This window comes from Lampris incognitus, chromosome 6 (assembly GCF_029633865.1).
Source record: "Lampris incognitus isolate fLamInc1 chromosome 6, fLamInc1.hap2, whole genome shotgun sequence".
Lineage (NCBI taxonomy): Eukaryota > Metazoa > Chordata > Actinopteri > Lampriformes > Lampridae > Lampris > Lampris incognitus.
The window spans coordinates 57,297,447-57,318,030 of record NC_079216.1 but is presented as its reverse complement, the minus strand read 5'-3'; the positions used below and the strand labels follow the sequence as shown (position 1 = coordinate 57,318,030).

General features: G+C 43.0%; 1 protein-coding gene across 3 annotated transcripts in view; it reads left to right on the top strand.

The window, feature by feature from the left end:
* The window catches only part of edc4 (enhancer of mRNA decapping 4), an 89,535-nt gene that overhangs the window by 4,949 nt on the left and 64,002 nt on the right, over positions 1-20,584 (top strand). For all 3 annotated transcript variants that reach the window (XM_056281483.1, XM_056281482.1, XM_056281481.1), the window contains exons 2-5: positions 4,186-4,348; positions 4,629-4,740; positions 9,874-9,973; positions 18,002-18,188. In XM_056281483.1, the coding sequence (XP_056137458.1) occupies positions 4,186-4,348; positions 4,629-4,740; positions 9,874-9,973; positions 18,002-18,188 (562 nt within the window). The remainder of the gene's footprint in view (positions 1-4,185; positions 4,349-4,628; positions 4,741-9,873; positions 9,974-18,001; positions 18,189-20,584) is intronic.

Below are 20,584 nucleotides of genomic sequence, written 5' to 3'. Positions count from 1 at the left end.
AGACATACCCCAAAAGACTTGCAGCAAAAGGCGGTTCCACAAAGTATTGACTCAGGGGGGCTGAATACTTTCGCACACCGCACTTTTCAGTTTTTTATTTGTAAAAAAAAATTAAAATCATGTATAATTTTCTTTGTACTTCACAATTGTGTGCCACTTTGTGTTGGTCTTTCACATGAAATTCCAATAAAATACATTTATGTTTGTGGTCGAAATGTGACAAAATGTGAAAAAGTTCAAGGGGTATGAATACTTTTGCAAGCCACTGTATGTCTACGTGTAGGTATATAAAACCAGTTGTATACTACTAACCCTGTATGAATGTGATGATTGCTATCGTTGTATGGCCTGGCTCAGGTTAAACCCTTTGTAAAACATGAACAAATACATACATGCATACAGAGAATGAATGCCATAGAACTTTTTGTTATCTAGTTTGACAGTCATAACTGAAAAAGAGCACAAATAAATAAATCTAGGAATAAATAACAATTCCTTTAAAAAAACAAAGTGCAGCCACAATTTAGTGAAATATATGAAATAATCTGAAATAACAATAAAACATAAAAATAAATATATGTCTAAAAAATAAACATCCTCCATAGTAGCGCTTGATGGTGACAGACATAAGTTAATGCAATATAGTAAGGCATACCATGCATGTGCATAAAATAATAATGCAATGTCTAGATATCTAGAACACCATTTCTAAGTTTTGATTATAATATGGACTATTACATTTAATACGCATACTATTAGCCATACCTGTCTTTGAAACGTGGGTCCAAGAGAGGGGCAACTGCATGCAATGGCTCGTCCTCGATGGTTCTGAATCTTTTCTTGACAGCCTCTAGAAGGGTAGTTTTTATACCCGTGTCCTCCTGGTTCTCCCAAGAAGCAGCCGTTTTAGCACCTGAGTGTGTTTAATTTCTGCTCGGGTACAATGTCGACTCGGGGTCCTTCGACTGCATATGACGTCACGGATTATGTTGCTAGCTAGCTTTATAATCATTTAGCTGTGTATCCAAAGGAGTTGAATCAAGTGCAACTGGACTTGGTATATATCCGTGAAGACGTTTTGCCTCTCATCCACATCCAAGAGGCTTAGGATCCAAGAGGTTTCCTAAGCCTCTTGGATGAGAGGATATATATGCCAAGTGCAGTTGCACTTGATTCAACTCCTTTGGATAACCATGACCTGGATGAATGAGAACATTCACAGATATTTAGCTGTGTGTTTTTTTTACAATCCACGTTGACATAGAGTTGGTTAGTAAAGGTGCGAGGCCGCAGCTTCTGGGGGGGAGGGGGGTGTCCTGGACGAGCGAACTTTTCCCCGCTGGTCCTAAACTGAACTAGCCCCTACCCAATCGTAATGCGTGAAGTAGTGATGTCATCCGTAGTCGCAGGACCCCGAGCACATCCGGTAGGGCGAGTAGATCAAGTACCGACACCGTGACCGAGGGGTAACTTCAGTCGCAGAGGAGGTGGAGGAGCTAATTTGTCTGGTCAGTTCTTCAAATGGTGCCAGAACATCGATGGGTTTCTCCAGCAAATCCCACTGGTTGGCTGTCAGGGTCGCTGGCAGGTCGTGGTCAGCTCCATATGATGAAACCAATCGCTTCTGCTCCAGTAGCCTCTCAAATCAAATCAATTTTATTTCTATAGCCCAATATCACAAGTTACAAATGTGCCTCAGTGGGCTTTACAGCAACACAACATCCTGTCCATAGACCCTCTCATCGGATAAGGAACAACTCCCTAAAAAAAAAAAACCTTTAACAGGGAGAAAAAAATAGGAGGAAACCTCAGGGAGAGCAACAGGAGGGATCGCTCTCCCAAGACAACGTTCAATGGATGTTGTGTTGACGCAATTTACACAACACAACAATGAAAGAGGATAACACAATTATAATGGACTTATAAAATTTATGAAGAATGTGATGCGCAGGATGCAAAAAAGTGTCCAAGTGTTCCACCTCGTCGCCACGTCTTGGCGCAGACGTTTGCTGAGCATTTGGAAAACTTGCTGAGTATCCTCCAGGCCTGTAGTAGCCAATGGCGAGTGTTTTAAGTGCCCAATTATCTTTCTAGCATTTGCCAGCGCATCGCTCACACTTCGCTGTGATGGTAGCCCTTCGTGCACTACCAGCCGGATCGTGTGGGTGAAGCATCCCCAAACTCGACACGTCCATCTAGTCCTTGGCTTTCCTCGTGTTGCTTGTGTTGGTGTGCAAAACGACATGAACATTGGGCAGGGGGATGCTCCGTTTTACCAGCGTCCCTTCAACCGTTGCGGCTAATTGCCATGCCAGTATATGAGCCGGGGAATTCGTTTGCTTGCAGCGCCGCGCTTTGAAGAGCAAACGTGGAAGCCACGTCCACGCAGCGTGCAGTTAAACTGCGCAAAGACATTGGGCAAACGTTGGCACTCCGAATGTCAGCTATAAAGCTACTGACCTGCGCGTCTTTTAGCCTACACGACACGTGTCCCCTCACTGTCTCGTCTAGCTTGGGGAGGGCAGTTTTGGAGATGTATTTGCGACTCGTAAGTGGCGAAATCCAGTGTTTTCGACGACCGACGGGTTGGTCGCCCAGAACAATGAATTCGACAAGTTTGTCAGTTATCTTTGTTTTGGGCTGTCTGTGGAATTTATGGCGTCGTTGGGATGCGGTTTCCAACGTGCCGCCGCTGCTGCAGTTCGTGCTTTAGTTTCCCCTTTGCCCCGTTGAACGCATCGTGCTCTTTCGCGTGATGCGTCTTCAAATGCTTTATAAGAGTTCTGGTGTTGAAACTGGCAACGCTGGTGCCGCCCCTCGAAACTAAAGCCTTGCATACTGTACACGTTGCCGCCTTACTGGTGGGATTTTGCAGTGTAAAATGTTCCCAAAATGTTGACATTTCGCAAGCGTTACACTAAATGACGCGTCACCAATTCTTCTTCGCCGCTCTAAAACAGTAGCTGCCCGTTGCGACGCAGCGCAAATTGCTTTGTAGGCTGTTTTGGAGCGGCGAAGAAGAATTGATTCCCGGGCAAACGGCCGTTTTATCTAGGAGAAACGTATCTTAAAGTTGATGCCGTTTCGGGGCTAATAAGTTAGGCGATATCGGATCGCTGCATAGACTCGCGTACGCACCGATACCCGATCCAGCAATCTAGGCAGCGTTGGAGGCATTTCCGAACTCGGATTGATTGGTAAAAATTACCTTTTTTTTGGTATAGCTTTACAGTCATATTTCATTGTGTAATGTGCCCGACCGTCCCATATACGTTCTGTGTGGTTGGAGGATGACAAATATTTGTGAGTGACTTGCTTTGATATGTCTTTTAACCCAATCTTGATTTTTCAAGTTTTGTCATAAAATGTGAAATAGCCACTACAACAAGTAGTTTTGGCATTGTTCTGAAAGCCTTCTAAGACTACAAATTATCTTTTTTGGCAATTTGGTTTTATAGTTTCTGAAAGAATAATTACATATTAAAAATAGGTGTATGCCAGTATCAGCTTTGTCATAGTTGAATGAAATGGGTGCATCTGCAAACTCCCTGATTTGAGCAGTGCTGTGGAATTTATCACTCAATTCGAAATATATATATATATATATATATATATATACACCAATTATTTTACTCAATTATGCTCAATAAATACTTTTTTTTTGAAGAAACATTAAACGGTTGATGTATGTTTTTTGAAAGCTAATTTGCAAATCTCTTGCATTGCACCAATCTGCTTGGTTGAAATCATTCCCACTTGTTCAAGTTTGTCAATCGTTGTGATATTGGGCTACACTGCAGGCGTTGTGTGGCTTCTCCCTCTCGTAGCCCTTCTCATCCACCCCTCTACGTCTGTTATGTTTATCTGTCTAATTGTTTCACCCCGTTTATCGTAAAGCAACTTTGAGTATTAGAAAAGCGCTATATAAGTTTAATTTATTATTATTATACAAATAGAATTGACTTAACTTTACTCTTTATCTTCTTAAATTGTATATAGTGTTAATGTCTGTGGTATGTTTTTATAAAAAGTAAAACATATGAACTACATTAAAAAGTACATGAAAGGACAAGAATTCAAAGTAATTAATTTCAGAGAACCTGTTTGCACCATTGTAAATAAGATTATTTGCAACAGGGTAACTCCACATGAACCTTCACTTACGGGGTATTTTTCTCTCTTCAGATACCCAGTCAGATGACAGCCAAAGAAAGTCATCTTTCAATGGAGAGCTAAATGGACTGTTGGGGGCAGCAGGCCTTCTGGGAGCTGGTGACAGGTCAACCATGGCTGAATCCACTGACCCTAGTGCAGCAGACATGAACAATACTCAAGAGAGTCAGATAATGTGAGTCTGAATGGGGAAAAGGTAGCTTCAGACTCAAGTCACAATGAATCCCCTTCCATATATGAGCACAGAGTGAGATGGCCTCATGCAAGGCTGCTGCATTGCATTTAACAACCTTTTTTGTCCCCGTGGTAATTCCGATCATATCACTATTGTGTGTTGATAATGCGCATTGCTGTTTGAAAAGCCCACCTGTTTGAGGTCCAAGTCTGTTCCCCCGGATAGGTTCTGATTGAATACTGAGTATGTTAACACCCGGACGCTTGTGCTTTAACTTCAGCTGCCTTTCTGGTGACGATGGGTCCACCTGTATCTCCATTGTCTCTAACAACGTGGAGATTGTAGCCAGTCGAGACTCGAGCATCGACAGCAAGGCTCGGGGGAGTAATAAGGTGAGACACTTAAATAAATGGTTATGTGCCAGTTCCCCTCTACTGTAGGTTACAAGCAGAATTGATCATGTTTCCCCAGTTATAAACTTGGTTGTGCTGTCTTTGTAGTTCATCTACACCTGTGTAACTCTACCAGGCCCGCTCACAGAAATGGCTGGGTCCCTGAAAAGGTCCAGTGAATGGCCCCCTCATCTGCTATGCTCATCGACGCATGCATGTGCTCTCTCTACTACTAAACACATACATGCAAACTCAGAGAGACTTACTCAGTAACGGGCTACATAGGCACACATACACACTCACACCATAATAGAACTCTTGGACACACTTAAAACACACCAAGGTCAACAAAGATCTGCTACACTTACACTACACATTTCATAGTAGAAAATGCAATTTCTTACCTTATGGCTTCATCTTTGCTTCTTACACAGTCATCTTCCTTGTCTTACTGGATTCATTTATAATGTCTTTAAAGCCATCTGTTTAGCCAGTTCACACTCAGTAGCAAGTATTGCCATTATCATTGCTTATATTTAGGATGAACATGGTTATTGCTGGCCTTCATGGGCCCCCCTAGCAGCTGGGCCCCAGAAAGCGTTCTCCTTTTCCCCCCCTTATGGACAGCCCTGATTTGTTCTGTGCAGAGGCATGGTATCAAAGCTGTATATAAACTAATTCGGTCTCTGTCTAATATTAGAAACTAGTGTTGGGAAGATATCACTACTTGTGAAAAATGAGTTTATTCTGATTATGGCATTTACATAACCAAACAACTCAATCCTGTAATGCCACTTGCATTGCTATACTTCATATGCCTTGAAGGCATGCTATATCATTTTCAACTTCATCTAACCAACCATCTTACTATTCCAAAGATATTGTTGATGAATGTTTTAATTGACATATTCCTTATTTGGTTAGTTATTGTCCCGTATTTTCAGCTCAAAACATTTCTTTATGGGTCACCAAATGGCTTCTCCATAGCGTCCACCCATCCTTCTCCTTAAAAGAAGTTTTGGCTCTGCCGCTCATCCATGAAGGATGTGTGTGTGATGGAGAATATGGTGGAGAACTAGTCAGTCTAGTATAGATACATAGCATACTACAAGTGTCGTGATAAATGCTCAATAGTCCAGGTAAGGAAATCTCAGAAAGTTGAATCAGTTCATCTGGACACGTTTATTGGGAGGCGTTTATCTCCGGGCAGAAATTGGAAAAAGGGCATTTGTGTATTCTGCACCCTTGGCATGGAATGCATAACAGAATGATTTGAAACTCAATGAATTAATCTCCTTAAATGCTTTTAGATTTCTTGGGATGTCAATGTTTTTAATTTACCTGGGTACACCACCGACTCCTAGAAATTACTCTTTTGAAATGTGAGTTTCCCTTTTTTTTTTTTTTGGGTCTCCTTTTGTATTTTCTGTTTGCAAATATGTGTTTTTATTTATGCTGCTGCCAGTCTTGGCCAAGTCTCCAATGAAGAAGAGATTGTTAATCTCACCGGGACTCTTTTGGTTAAATAAAGATTAAATAAATAAAAAAAAGTGTTTCTGGAAGAGAAAAAAAATAACGGCTGATATATCATTATCAGACTTTTAGATGCTGAAATATCGAAATCAGTATCGGTCTTAAAAATCCTGTTTCGGTCTTCTAGAAAGAAGAGCCAAGAATGTTACTGAAGGCTTTTCTCAATAAAAATTTTTTTCCGCTCTTCTCCTGACTGGCTTCGGCAAGAGTTGGATTTGATCTGATTGGTTGAAGTTAGCCTGTGATAGACAGATGGTTCATCAATTCACTTGTCAAGTATTTTTTGAAAGTGTCTGTCCTTTTCCAAACAGCCCCCAAGGATGCACCACCACAGATCATCCATTTCCATCTCTTCCTGTCCTCTGCTTCTTCCTCTGTAATGCCAGCCACTTGCATGTCCTCCCTCACCACATCCATAAACCTCCTCTTTTCCTCTTGCCTGGCAGCTCCATCTTCTGAATCCTTCTCCCAATATATCCAGCAGCTCTTGTCTGCACATGTCCAAACCATCTCAATCTTGCCTCTTGCTTTGGCTCCAAACCATCCAACCTGAGCTGTCCCTCTAATATACTCATTCCTAATCCTGTCCTCCTTCGTCACTCCCAACGCAAATCTCAGTATCTTCAACTCTGCCACCTCCAGCTCTGCCTCCTGTCTTTTCATCAGTGCCACCATCTCCAAACTATACAACATAGCTGGTCTTACTACCATCTTGTAATAAACGTTCCCTTAAACGCTTGCTGGTATTCTTCTGTTGTGAATCACTCGAGACACTCTTCTCCACCCACTCCACCCTGACTGCACTCTCTTCTTTACCTCTCTTCCGCACTCCCCATTACGTTGAACAGTTGACCCCAAGTGTTTAAACTCTTCTACCATTGTCACCTCTGCTCCTTGTATCCTAACCATTCCGCTGTCCTCCCTCTTGTTCATGCATACGTATTCCGTCTTGCTCCTACTGACTTTCATTCCTCTTCTCTCCAGTACATACCTCCACCTCTCCAGGCTCTCTTCAACCTGCTCACTGCAGATAGCAGTCATCCGTGAACATCATAGTCCACAGAGACTCCTGCCTGATCTTGTCCGTCAACCTGTCATCACCATTGCGAACAAGAAAGGGCTCAGAGCTGTTCCTTGATATCATGCCACCTCCAACGTGAACCCATCGTTCATTCCTACTGCACACCTCACCACTGTCACACTGCCCTCATGCATATCCTGCAACAATCTTACATACTTCTTTGCCACTCTTGACTTCCTCATACAATACCACACCTCTCTCAGCACCCATCTTATGCTTTCTCTAAATCCACAGACACAGTGTAACTCCTTCTGACCTTTTCTGTACTTCTCCATCTACATTCCCAAAGCAAATATCACATCTGTAGTGCTCTTTCGTGACAGGAAACCATACTGCTGCTCACTAATCATCACCTCTCCTTTTAACCTAGTTACCACTATTATTTCCCATAGCTTCATGCTGTGACTGATCAACTTTATACCTCTGTAGCTACTAAAGTTCTGCTCATCACCCTTATTCTTGAAAATCGGTACCAGAATACTTCTTTTCCACTCTCAGGCTTTCTCTCACTTTCCAAGAGTGTGGTAAAACAATCTAGTTAAAAACTCCACTGCCATCTCTACTAAACATATTCATGCCTCCATAGGTATGTCATCTGGACCAACTGCGTTTCCACTCTTCATCCTCTTCATAGCTGCCCTCTCGTCCTCCTTGCTAATCCACGACACTCCCTGATTCACTATCCCCACGTCATCCAACCTTCTCTCTCTCATTTTCTTCATTCATCAGCTCCTCAGAGTACTCCTTCCACTTTCTCCACACACTCTCCTTGCTTGTCAGCACATTTCCATCTCTATCGTTCAGCACCCTAAGCTGTTGCACATCATCTCTCATATTCTTGATTCATCAGCCCCTCAAAGTACTCCTTCTACCTCAACACACTCCTCTCTTGTCAGCACATTTCAATCTCTGTCTTTCATCACCCTAATCTGCTGCACATCCTTCCCAGCTCGGTCCCTCTGTATAGCCAATCGGTACAAGTCCTTTTCTCCTTCTTTAGTGTCCAACCTCTCATTCAACTCTCCGTATGCCTTTTCCTTTGCCTACACCACCTTTCTTCACTTTATACCGCATCTTCTTGTACTCCTGTCTACTTCATCTCTCTGACTATCCCACTTTATCTTTGCCAACCTCTTCTGTATATTTTCTAATACTTCCTCATTCCACCACAGTCACCTTGTCTGCCTTTCTCTGTCCAGATGACACACCAAGTACCTTCCCAGCTGTCTCCCTCGCTATATCTGCAGTAGTTGCCCAGCCATCCAGGAACTGTTCACTAACACCCCAGTGCCTATCTTAACACCTCCCTGAACTCCACACAACAATCTTCCTTCTTCAACTTCCATCATTTGATTCTTGGATCTGCCTTCGCTCTCTTCCTCTTCTTGATCTCCAAAGTCATCCTACAGGTCACCATCCAATGCTGCCTAGCTATGTTCTGTCCTGTCACCTCCTGGCAGTTTCCAGTCCCTTTCAGATTGTGCCCCCTACATAAGATATAGTCCACCTGTGTGTACCTTCGTCCACTCTTATACACTACCCTGTATTCTTCCCGCTCAGTGAAATATTTATTCACCACTGCCATTTCCATCCTTTGTGAAAAATCCATTACTATCTATCCTTCCACATTCCTCTCCTCAACACCATACCTACCCATCACCTTCTGAAGTCTGCTCCAATTACCACGCTCCTCCTTGGGTACACTCTCCACTACTTCATCCAACTCACTCCAGAATTCTTCTTTCTTTTCCATGTCACACCTAACTTGCAGGGCATATGTGCTGATAACATTCATCATCGCACCTTTCATTTCCAGCTTCATACTTATCACTCTGTCCGACACTCTCTTCACCTCCAACACGCTCTTGACATACTCTTCCTTAAGAATTACCCCTACCCCATTTCTCCTCCCATCCGCACCATGGTAGAAGAGTTTGAACCCACCTCCGACGGTCCTGGCCTTACTCCCTTTCCACCTGGTGTTTTGCACACAGTGTATCTACCTTCCTTCTCTCTGTCATATCAGCCACCTCTCTCACTTTACCAGTCATAGTGCCAACATTCAAAGTTCCGACTCACACCTCCACATTCCTACCCTTCCTCCTCTCCTGCTGCCTCTGGACATGCCCTCCCCCTCTTCTCTTTCGCCCAACAGTAGCATAGTTTCCAGCGGCACCCTGCTGGCCTATCGTACAGGTGGCGGTCGTTGGTAACTGGGGCCTCGACCGATTTGGTATTGAAATCTGATTTATGATCTGCATAATTGATTTGGAAAAGGTTTCACGCTGGATGCCCTTCCTGACGCAACCCTCCCCATTTATCTGGGCTTGGGACCGGCAATAAGAATGTACGGACTTTTGCATCCTCAGTGGGTGGCTTCCATCTCTGCGCCAAATTTTTGTTCCATTTTTGATCATACAAAATAAGGATTTCCTTTCAAATATCTACATGTCAAGTAAAGGGGTTTTTGGTGCTCTGAGTGCATTGGATTTTTATTAATGGATTTCTGTTTTCTTCAGGTCAAGATCCAGCCTGTAGCCAAGTACGACTGGGAACACAAGTACTACTATGGTAACCTCATAGCTGTGTCCAACTCCTTCCTGGCCTATGCCATCAGAGGTGAGACTTCTTAGATTGCCTGCCAACAAAGGAAAAACTCAATACTTATGTTTACTTTTTAGTAGACAGTGTCTGAGTGCTAATGATTTGGCTTTTTTGTGGGCCACTGGATGTGAGGTATTTCTATTATTAATTTTACTATTAAGGTTTAGGTTTGATTTCCAACTTAGAGAGGGGAGCTAAAGTTACCACAAGACTCTAGTTGTTTTTTTTTGTTTGTTTTTTTTAATTGACAGGCAATACTAATGGTCATGCCTGGCTTTGGCAGCTATGAACCACTCTCTCGAGCACAGTTTCCTTAGTGTTATTGAAAGCCCAGTCCTGTGGACTCGCTCGCCTCCTGTGGTACAGCCATGGATGTGCCCTTCTTTTTCTTTGCTTTTGTTTTCGTTGCAGAGATTCTAGCAAGTTCAAAAATCTAGTAGCACTCAAAATAATGATAGAAGATATGGGGGTGAGGTTTTTTTGTGATATCAGTCAAAGTTATAGATTTTCCTAATTATTCAGAAGAGTTTAAAAACCATGGTGGTCATTTTGACCACCCATGGTCGTTCTAGTAGTTTTTAAGTTCTGGTCGCTGTTTGGGACTGTTTCAATAGTCATTTTCAGTTTTTTTTTACATTTCGCCTTTTATAGGCCTTGTTATGTTTGTTAGATAAGCAATATGTGTTTTCCGTTTCGTTTTTCAGGTAATATACTTGAATTTTTCAATTTTGCTATTCAAGTTTGACCATGTGTCTCTGAAGTTTAAATTGTTTAAAAATAGTATTCTAGTTGTTAAAATGTCAATTTTGATGTCAGTTGTTTCCTAACAGACATACTAACGTATGCAATGCATTAATATCTCAATTGGGTATTTATCTTGACAGACGAGAGTTTAAAAACTGTCCGTCATTGTGATGGGCCATGGTCGTTTCAAGTAGGAGTGAAATCCCGGTTGTTCTAGTGCTAAGAGTACCCGACAGACCACCAAGATTAGTAACAAAATGGCTGGAGTTTTCGGGACCGAACAGAGTGACCTGACTTGTCATTAAATTTGAGAAAAGTTTCGGACATCCAGGATTTAATGTCTGAGAGTCAAGTTGGGAGATTTGCTAGGGCACTAGGATCTGTGGGTTTTAGTGGCATGTGTAACTGAGTGTCGTCAGCATAAAAATGGTAGCGCACATCGTGATTTTGAATGATCTGGCCAAGGGGCAGCATGTATATAGAAAAGAGAAGGGGGCCAAGAACTGAGTCTTGAGAGACACCACAACTCAACTGAGCCACCGAGGAGGTAGAGTTACCCAGAACAACAGAAAGAGGTCTGTTGGTGAGGTAAGAGTGTAATAAGCCAAGAGCTGAGCCCTTGATGCCAACCCAAGTCTCTAAGCGATGTAAGAGGGTGTTGTGATCGACCGTGTCAAAGGCAGCACTTAAGTCTGAAAGAACTAAAATCAAGCAGTCACCTCTGTCTGCAGTCAGCAGCAGGTCATTAGTGACCTTAACTAGAGCTGTCTTGGAACTATGAAGTGCTCTAAAACCAGACTGGAATCTATTAAAAGCAGTATTGATGTTCATAAAAGAAGTCAACTGAGAAGAAATTACTCTCTGTAGAACCTTAGATAGTAAAGACAATTTGGAGATTGGTCTGTTGTTACTTGGGGACAGGGGATCTAAATTAGGTTTCTTCAGCAATGGGTGAACAATGTCATGCTTAAAACTGTCTTGAAAAGAACCAGAGGCCAGAGTATTACTAAGAATTTGCAGAATAATGGGGCTGATGGTTGAAAATACCTCCTTGAGCAGTTTAGTGGGAATGATATCTTGGATGCAGGAGGAGGAAGGAGTTCATATTGGAGACTGTGCTGTCTATCGCTGAAGTTGTAATTGGTTGAAACTGGGTGAAAGCGGCAGAATTAACATGGGGAATGGAATGAATGCAAGAGCCTGGCTGGATTTGGGACCTAATATTCTCCACCTTATTTACAAAATGAGTGAGAAATTTTTCAGTCAACTCAACATCAGGTTCAAAAAGAGAAGTGGAGGGACCATTAATAACAGAATCAATTACCCTGAAGAGAATTTTAGGATTGTGGTTATTTCTTGATATTAGTTCAGAGAAGTACGCTGATCTCTCATCCTTAACTGCCTTCTGGTAAATTAACATTTGGTTTTTAAGTGTGTTAAGTGCTAATTTCAAATCAAATCAATTTTATTTGTATAGCCCAATATCACAAATTACAAATTTGCGTCAGTGGGCTTAACAGCAACACAACATCCTGTCCTTAGACCCTCTCATTGGATAAGGAAAAACTCCCTAAAAAACCCCTTTAACAGGGAGAAAAAAATAGGAAGAAACCTCAGGGAGAGCAGCAGAGGAGGGATCTCTCTCCCAAGACGGACAACGTGCAATGGATGTTGTGTTCACGCAATTTACATAATACAACATTGAAAGAGGATAACAGAATTATAATGGACATAAAATTTATGAAGAACATGATGCACAGGGGCTTGTTTGGGCTTGTTGACCTTCCATTGTCGTTCTGGTTTTCTACAGAGTCTTCTAATGGCATGAGTGTAATCATTCAGCCAGGGGAAGTTATTTGATTTTTGTTTCCTAGTTTTAATTTGGTTGAGGATGGCTAGACACTGATCATTGAATGAATTCAATAGTGCATCTGGATTGAGGGGGAATAAAGAGGCATTAAAGGATGATAAATTAAAAGCATCACAGAATTTAACTGCAGAGCCAGCGTTGAGAATGCGAGAGCGTGACTAGGAGTAGCGAGCTGTAGTGGGACTTGGAAAATGACAGGTTTTTGGTCCAATACAGGCATATCCACCAGATTAAGACATTTGAGAGAGAAACCAGATGAAACAAGGTCTTAAGATGTGGCCTTTGGAATGTGTGGCCCCTTTAACAGATTGAATGAGGTTAAAAAGAGTCTATAAGATCCAAAAAATGTGAGGTGAGGTAATGGGAAGGACAACACACATGAATATTAAAATTGCCAAGAATAAGCACCCTGTCATATTTTGGCATGACGATAGATAAAAGGTCAGAAAACTCAAGAGATAAAACTAACTGAATTAGAAGGCCTATAAATTAAGATACAGAGTAAAGGGGGAGGGCTGAATATGGAGCTGCCAGGGAAGCGGAAAGCCAAAGAGGAGGTTTATGGATGTGGCGAGGGAGGACATGCAGGTGGCTGGTGTGACAGAGGAAGATGCAGAGTACAGGAAGGGATGGAAACGGATGATCCACTGTGGTGACCCCTAACGGGAGCAGCCAAAGGTACTAGTAGTAGTAAAGGGGGAGGGCCAGTAGATAAAATTACCAAAAGTATTGAACACAAAGATAGCCAGTCTATTCTGTGCCTTCTAACGGTTTCATAATATGCTGGACTCAAATGCACTGACTTATTCATGTTCAAATTATCATCAGATGACACTTGTGTTTTTGATATCTGTTAGTTAATTATTCTCAAGGCTCAGCATTTTCGGGTTTTTATTTTTCAAAGCCATCTAGCATGCCAAATTTCGCCACAAGAGGACACTGTTACACAACCTCACATGAACAGGAACAACTTTTGGATCTGTGAAAACATAAAGTCCAGGTGAAAATCAGTTTAAAAATCTGGGTATTTTTCGGTGAAAATAGGTAAAAACCGAAAACGTTGAGCCTTGATTATCCTGCAGTTCATGTAATCCTTTTGTAAATGAGACTGTGATGACAGAATTTAGCACATGTCTTCCACAGCTCAAATTCTTAACTGGATTTGACTTTGGTATGTGTTTTTGGTTGGACCTGAGCGACCACATTAGCATGACTGACCGAGCGATCATGTTAGACACGATTGGACCACTGAATCAGGTGACCACCACCGTCACTGAACTTACACGACTGGTCGGCCGAGCACTGAGAGACATAAGGGAGAGTGCACAGTTAATGACCCCAAATAACAATCACTCGGACAAAACATTCACTGGCGAATTCACAAAAGGATTGCGCAGCTTTTGCGGCTGCTAAACCTGCACAAATAAGACTAAAAGAAGCCGTGTAATTCTCAAAGCACCTGCAAATAGTGTCTCGGTGCTCCAATGCTATTTGCACGTATTTGAATTTAAATGAGGTAATATGTATACATTTGGCCCAAAATTGGCCTCTTCCTATGCAAATGAGCCTCATTGCAAAAAGTTAAATTCACAAATACCAGCGCTAATAGCCACACGCAGTTAGAGGGAAAATTATTAGACGATGGCCAATTAATAATTTTCCCTCCAGCTGCGTGTGGCTATAAGCGCTGGTATTTGTGGCGCTGGGTGGTGTGGCGGTCTATTCCGTTGCCTACCAACACGGGGATCTCCGGATCGAATCCCCGTGTTACCTCCAGCTTGGTCGGGCGTCCCTACAGAGACAATTGGCCGTGTCTGCAGGTGGGAAGCCAGATGTGGGTATATGTCCTGGTCGCTGCACTAGCGCCTCCTCTAGTCATTTGGGGCGCCTGTTTGGGGGTGGGGGGGGGGGCTGGAGGGAATAGCGTGATCCTCCCACGTGCTATGTCCCCCTGGTGAAACTCCTCTGTCAGGTGAAAAGAAGCAGCTGCATGTATCGGAAGCAGCATGTGGTAGTCTGCAGCCCTCCCCGGATCGGCAGAGGGGGTGGTGCAGTGACTGGGACGGCTCGGAAGAGTGGGGTAATTGGCCAAGTGCAATTGGGGAAAAAAGGGGGGGAGCCACAAAAGAACAACAACAAATATTACTGGAACCACCACAGAAAATTGCAGATGAACATTTAATATCCAGGAATTCACATTATAGCCACTACTATTGACCATCCCTGTAACAAATTGGTCACAATTTCAAACATTGATCATACACAGTCCAGCCATATACTAGGTTTTAACCTAGTCTTGTTTATTAAAGTGAGGTTGTCCTCTATGTGGGAAGGGATTAGCATTGGTTTTTGATCATGTATGGTCCTTGACAGAACCCCTCGTCAAAAGTTGCCATAATTTCTCACATCACTTATTGACTTCAAAGTTGCAATATATCAAACCCAGACTGGCTAATGATCCAGGTTCCCCGTAAGAGTCTCTCCTTTGAAACGTTGCTTTTTGGATTTGGCACTCGACGTTGCTGGAACTAATTGTGGTGTACATGAAAGCTTGATGATTTGATGGCGATTGGGGCCTGGCAGTTCAGGAATCTGGAGCTTCGTTAATTCTTGACTTTCAGGGTTTTAATAAAATTCAGTGTAATTTAACTCTTGGTTCTTTTTTACCTTGTTGTTTCAGGTCTCTGTGGTGGTACTGCTTTTAAAGACTCTTGTCACCATCTTGAATTACTCTGAAGTTGGACCAGTATTTACTGAAACAACATTTCTTAGAAAAGCCCCATAGCCTGTAACCATTCCTCACATTTAAAACTTAACAGTAACAAATGAAGAAATGTGTGTCGACACTTCACTATCAGATTCCAGATAATCCAGAGGGATAAATATGTGAATTGACAGCAAAGGATCACAGAGGCAAGAGTGTTAAAATGGTGTTGTTAGATGGAGCCTTGTTTGGTGTGAAAAGGATGATGACCAGGTCAGATGAGTGCAGACATACATTAACGTTAGGGGTGGGATGATACTGGATCAAATTCCGAATCGTTGGATACGGCCTTCACGGTTCGAGACGCTCCCCATTTCGTTAGATCGTGTGTTAACACTAGAACAACCAGGATTTCACTCCTACCTAATGGCTGCCGGTTTTTAAACTCTATATTCTGTCAAGATAAATACCCACCGGACATACTAATGCATTGCATATGTTAGTATGACTGTTAGGAAATGACTGACACCAAAATTAACATTTTAACAACTTTAATATTGTAGCGAATTCAGGGGGCAGCTGGGAACCGCCGCAGCCGGGACACGAACCCGGGTCTCCCGCGCCACAGGCGACTGACTACTTTAAGCAGTCGACTAAAGTGTCTGACCCGTTAGCCAAGAAGCTTGCGAGTCTACACGTCCATGATCATTACAGTACTATTTTTCAGACAATTTAAAATACTGCAACGCCTCGGTGGTAGTCATGGTGCGTCTGAAATGATGGATGTAGTACCCAGACATGTTTGAAATAATACCTGAAAAACAAAGTGGAAAACACATATTGCTAATATAACAAACGTAACAAGGCCTATAAAATGTGAAATGTAAAAAAAAAAGAACTGAATGTTACGAAGGAAATGACATGAACAACACACGTCATAAATAGTGACATGACATGCAAATTATGCACGGTCATTTTGACCGCTCATGGTCATTTTAGGTCGATCTTATAACTTTTTTTGTGCAATTGATCTAAAACTCATTTTTATGCCAATGAATGCAATTTTAGGAGCATTCAGGGAGTGGCAGGTCTATATTTCTCACAAAGTTATTTAACTTTGAAAATCCAAAACGGTCCAAATGACCGCCTTGGTCTCTTCAGTGAACCTACTGAACCTAAATAATCTACCAAGTTCTTACATGCGTTGACCCAATAATTGTATCGCTTTGGCTCTATGACACTGTGAGTTTGTTATTTTATAAGTCAACCTCTACATTTTCGTATTTTCTCGATAATGACTTAGTAATTTTCTGATAGCTGCTTTGTGATGGACGGGGTATTTTCCCAGAGGCACTGGTTCATTACTACTGGCGCAAGTATCGTTGAAGTGATACGTAAAAGAAACCAAGTAACACAATTTTCCACATGTGCCAATGAATTCTCATTTGTTGTTACACTGTGCAGCATAGATACCGCCACACTTCATTGTTTCCTCCATTTATCTGTTCTTTGTACAATCTCGGCTTGTCTTTTTGCGTTGTTCCTTATATCACATTTTGAAATGTTTTGCTCAGTGAATTTCATTTAACTCACTTTCCAACTTCTGAAAAAGGTGCAAAATCATCCAGTTAAATTACTCAGGCTTCAGCTGTGCACAGATATTGTTTAGACTAAGGGTTTAAAAGAGACTTCATTGCAGGCAGCTGACAGGTTATAGTAAAGTTGAAATTTATTCTCAATATAATGTTCATGCTTAATGGCATGCAGGAGAAATTGAATAAGAGTTTGACTCAAAGTTGTTGGCTTGCATGTCTCACATCAAATTATAATGTCGACTGCAGATCAACTCTTAAACACCATTGTGTGGGCGTCCCGGTGGCGTGGTGGTCTATTCTGTTGCCTACCAACACGGGGATCGGTTGTTCGAATCCCCGTGTTACCTCCAGCTTGGTCAGCTCCTTACAGACGCAATTGGCCATGTCTGCGGGTGGGAAGACGGATGTGGGTATGTGTCCTGGTCGCTGCACTAGCGCCTCCTCTGGTTGGTCGGGGCGCCCGTCTGGGTGGAGGGGGAATTGGGGGAATAGCGTGATCCTCCCATGCGCTACGTTCTTCTGGCGAAACTCCTCACTGTCAGGTGAAAAGAAGTGGTTGGCGACTCCACATGTATCGGAGGAGGCATATGGTAGTCTGCAGCCCTCCCCAGATCGGCAGAGGGGGTGGAGCAGCAACCGGGACAGCTCGGAAGAGTAGGGTTATTGGCCGGATACAATCGGGGAGAAAAAGGAGGGGGGAAATACGAGGAGAAAAAAAAAGCATTGTGTTACAAGCTCATTCAAGTGATTTGGATGAATCGTACTACCTAACCTGTAATATGATGATAATGTGCTAGTTGTGTGCATTTGTTACTTACCATTGGTCTGCAGTGTGTTTGAGGAAAGAGAAAGCTGCCCATATTATTGCCAGTAACCCAATAATTGGGCATGTCCTCCACAATCCACTGCTTTCTAATTATGCTAACAAATTTTTTTTGACTTTTATTTATTGTGTTACACTTCAAAATGTTATTCATACTAAATCACAAGAGCAACTGGTCCCCTTGGAGTAAAATCTGTCTCTGTTTTTGTAATACCATCAGTATTTTGTGATTGTTTATTGTAGTACCCCAAGTCCAGACTTTTTCTTTATTGCTTTTTTTCTGAAAAATAAACATCTCTTCCTTTAGGGGCCAATAACCATGCTATGATTCGTGTACTGAGCCTGGTATTGGCTGAGCGCTCCCTGCTCAAGGGCTTCACCGGGGCCGTCACAGACCTGGGTTTTGCCCACCTTGACTCCTCCCTCCTCGGCTGTGTCGACGAAGCTGGCAACCTGGTTGTCTGGCAGCTCACCTGCTCTAGCAACAAGATACTGTATCCTGTTCAGGTTGAGGGTGCTGGGAAGGATGTTGGTGCTTTGTAGCATGGATTGATGGGAGGAATGGCTGATTGGTGAGATGGATGACTAATTGATGATGAAGATGGTAGGAACTACGGTTTTGTGTGTGTACACTTACAAGAAGGTACTGTGTCTGGTGATGCTTGTGTGTGCATCATTCATTGAACCTGTGTTCCCCATATAAATTATATGGTTTCAGGGTTTTTTGTTTTGTTTTTTGTTTTGTCTTGTAATTTAAAATTCCCACAACATTTTTGCAAATGTTTGTATAATATGCAACTATTTCCACCATCTACTATAATAGCTTGAAAAAATTATAGGGACTCATGTCTCAATTTATCATTCTGATGTTATGAAAAGCCTAATCAAACAACCTGCCAAAACGCAAAAGAAAAAAAAATGTTTACCTTACCTTGCGCTCACGCTGGCAGTGACTTTAGCTGTATGTTGCCAAGTTGCTGTGTCGCTGTCGCTTGCAGCCAGCTTGTGGGCGTCGCTAACGTAGTTTTGAGGAAGTGGGCTTCAAATGTATTGCATAAAAAAAAGTACACACTAATAAATATTGTAACTATATATTACTCACTGCAGCACTCACCAGTGCAGCAAAGGTACTGAAGCATTGACAGTTGTGTTCGGGTGTGTTATACTGTGGGCTGCCTGAGTTATGTTTTTGCCCTATCAGGTCCAAGTGAACGATGGTGCCGATTGGAATGAGGGGTCAATAGTGAGAAATAGACACACGCAACAATTATTATGGTCACATCTCACACCATCTTGGCAAATATGTTGTCCCGTGGAAATCCATTACTAGGTGATAAGTCTGACAAGTTTTTCCTCCCGATGGAAATTATCTAACTTTTAAAAAAAAAAAGAAGAAAAAAACCAACCACACACGCATGCATGTTCATGCAATGTTGATTGGTAGCCCATTTGCATTTTTTTAATATATCATTCATCTAACATCAAGTCACACCTTGTTGCATGTATTTCCAATTAAAATATTTCAGGCGATCCAGTTTATGGTTGAAAAGGTTAATGGTCAACATATCGTGACAGGGAAGCCAGCAGCAGCTGCAATCATTTTCTCTTCCATGTCAGCTATGGGAACTACAATGCGAACATAGGAACTAAAGTGCAAGAAAATGTGTCACGGCAAAACAATATGAGAGGAACACATCTGCCCCTTGATTGGCCGTTGCTCAACTCTCTTGCTGCTTATTTGCATAAATTTGAACATCTCATCTCATCTTCAGCCGCTTTTCCGAGGTCAGGTTGCGGTGGCAGCAAGCTAAGTAGGGCACTCCAGACGTCCCTCTCCCCAGCAACGCCCTCCAGCTCCTCCTGGGGGATCCCAAGGCGTGCCCGGGCCAGATTGGACATGTGGTCCCTCCAGCGAGTTCTGGGTCCACCCTGGGGTCTCCTCCCAGTTGGCCCTGCCCAGTAAACCTCCAAAGGAAGGCACCCAGGAGGCATCCTAATCGGATGCCCGAACCATCTCAACTGGCTCCTTTCGATGCGAAGGAGCAGCGGCTCTACTCCAAGCTCCCTCCAGATGTCCGAGCTCCTCGCCCTATCTCTAAGGCTGAGCCCAGACACCCTACGGAGGAAACTCCTTTCAGCCGCTTGTATCCGCGATCTCACCCTTTCGGTCACTACCCAAAGCTCATGACCACAGGTGAGGATTGGAACGAAGATTGACTGGTAAATTGAGAGCTTTGCCTTCCGGCTCAGCTCCTTCTTCGCCACGACGGTCTGGTACAATATCTGCATTACTGCTGATGCTACACCAATCCGTCTGTCAATGTCCCGCTCCATCCTACCCTCACTCGTAAACAAGACCCCGAGATACTTGAACTCCTTCACTTGGGGCAGCAACTCATCCCAAAACCGAAGGGAGCCATCCACCATTTTCCGGTAGAGAACCATGGCGTAAGACTTGGAGGTGCTGACTCTCAGCCCGGCCATTTCACACTCAGCTGCAAACCACCCCAGTGCGCGCCGGAGGTCGCATTCTGATGAAGCCAACAAAACCACATCATCTACGAAGAGCAGAGATGCAATTCTGAGGTTCCCAAAACGGACACACTCCTCACCTTGGCTGCACCTTGAGATCCTGTCCATGAATATCACAAACAGAAACGGACACAAAGGACAACCTTGGCGGAGTCTTACACCCACCGAAAATGTGTTTGACTTTGTGTCAAGAATGCCGACACAGCTCTCATTGTGGTTATACAAGGACCAGACGGCTTGTAGCAACTCCTCCGGGGTACACGGTCGTAAGCCTTCTCCAAGTCCACAAAACACATGTAGACTGGCTGGTCAAACTCAAACTCATGCCCCCCTCAGCACTTCTGCAAGGGTAAAGAGT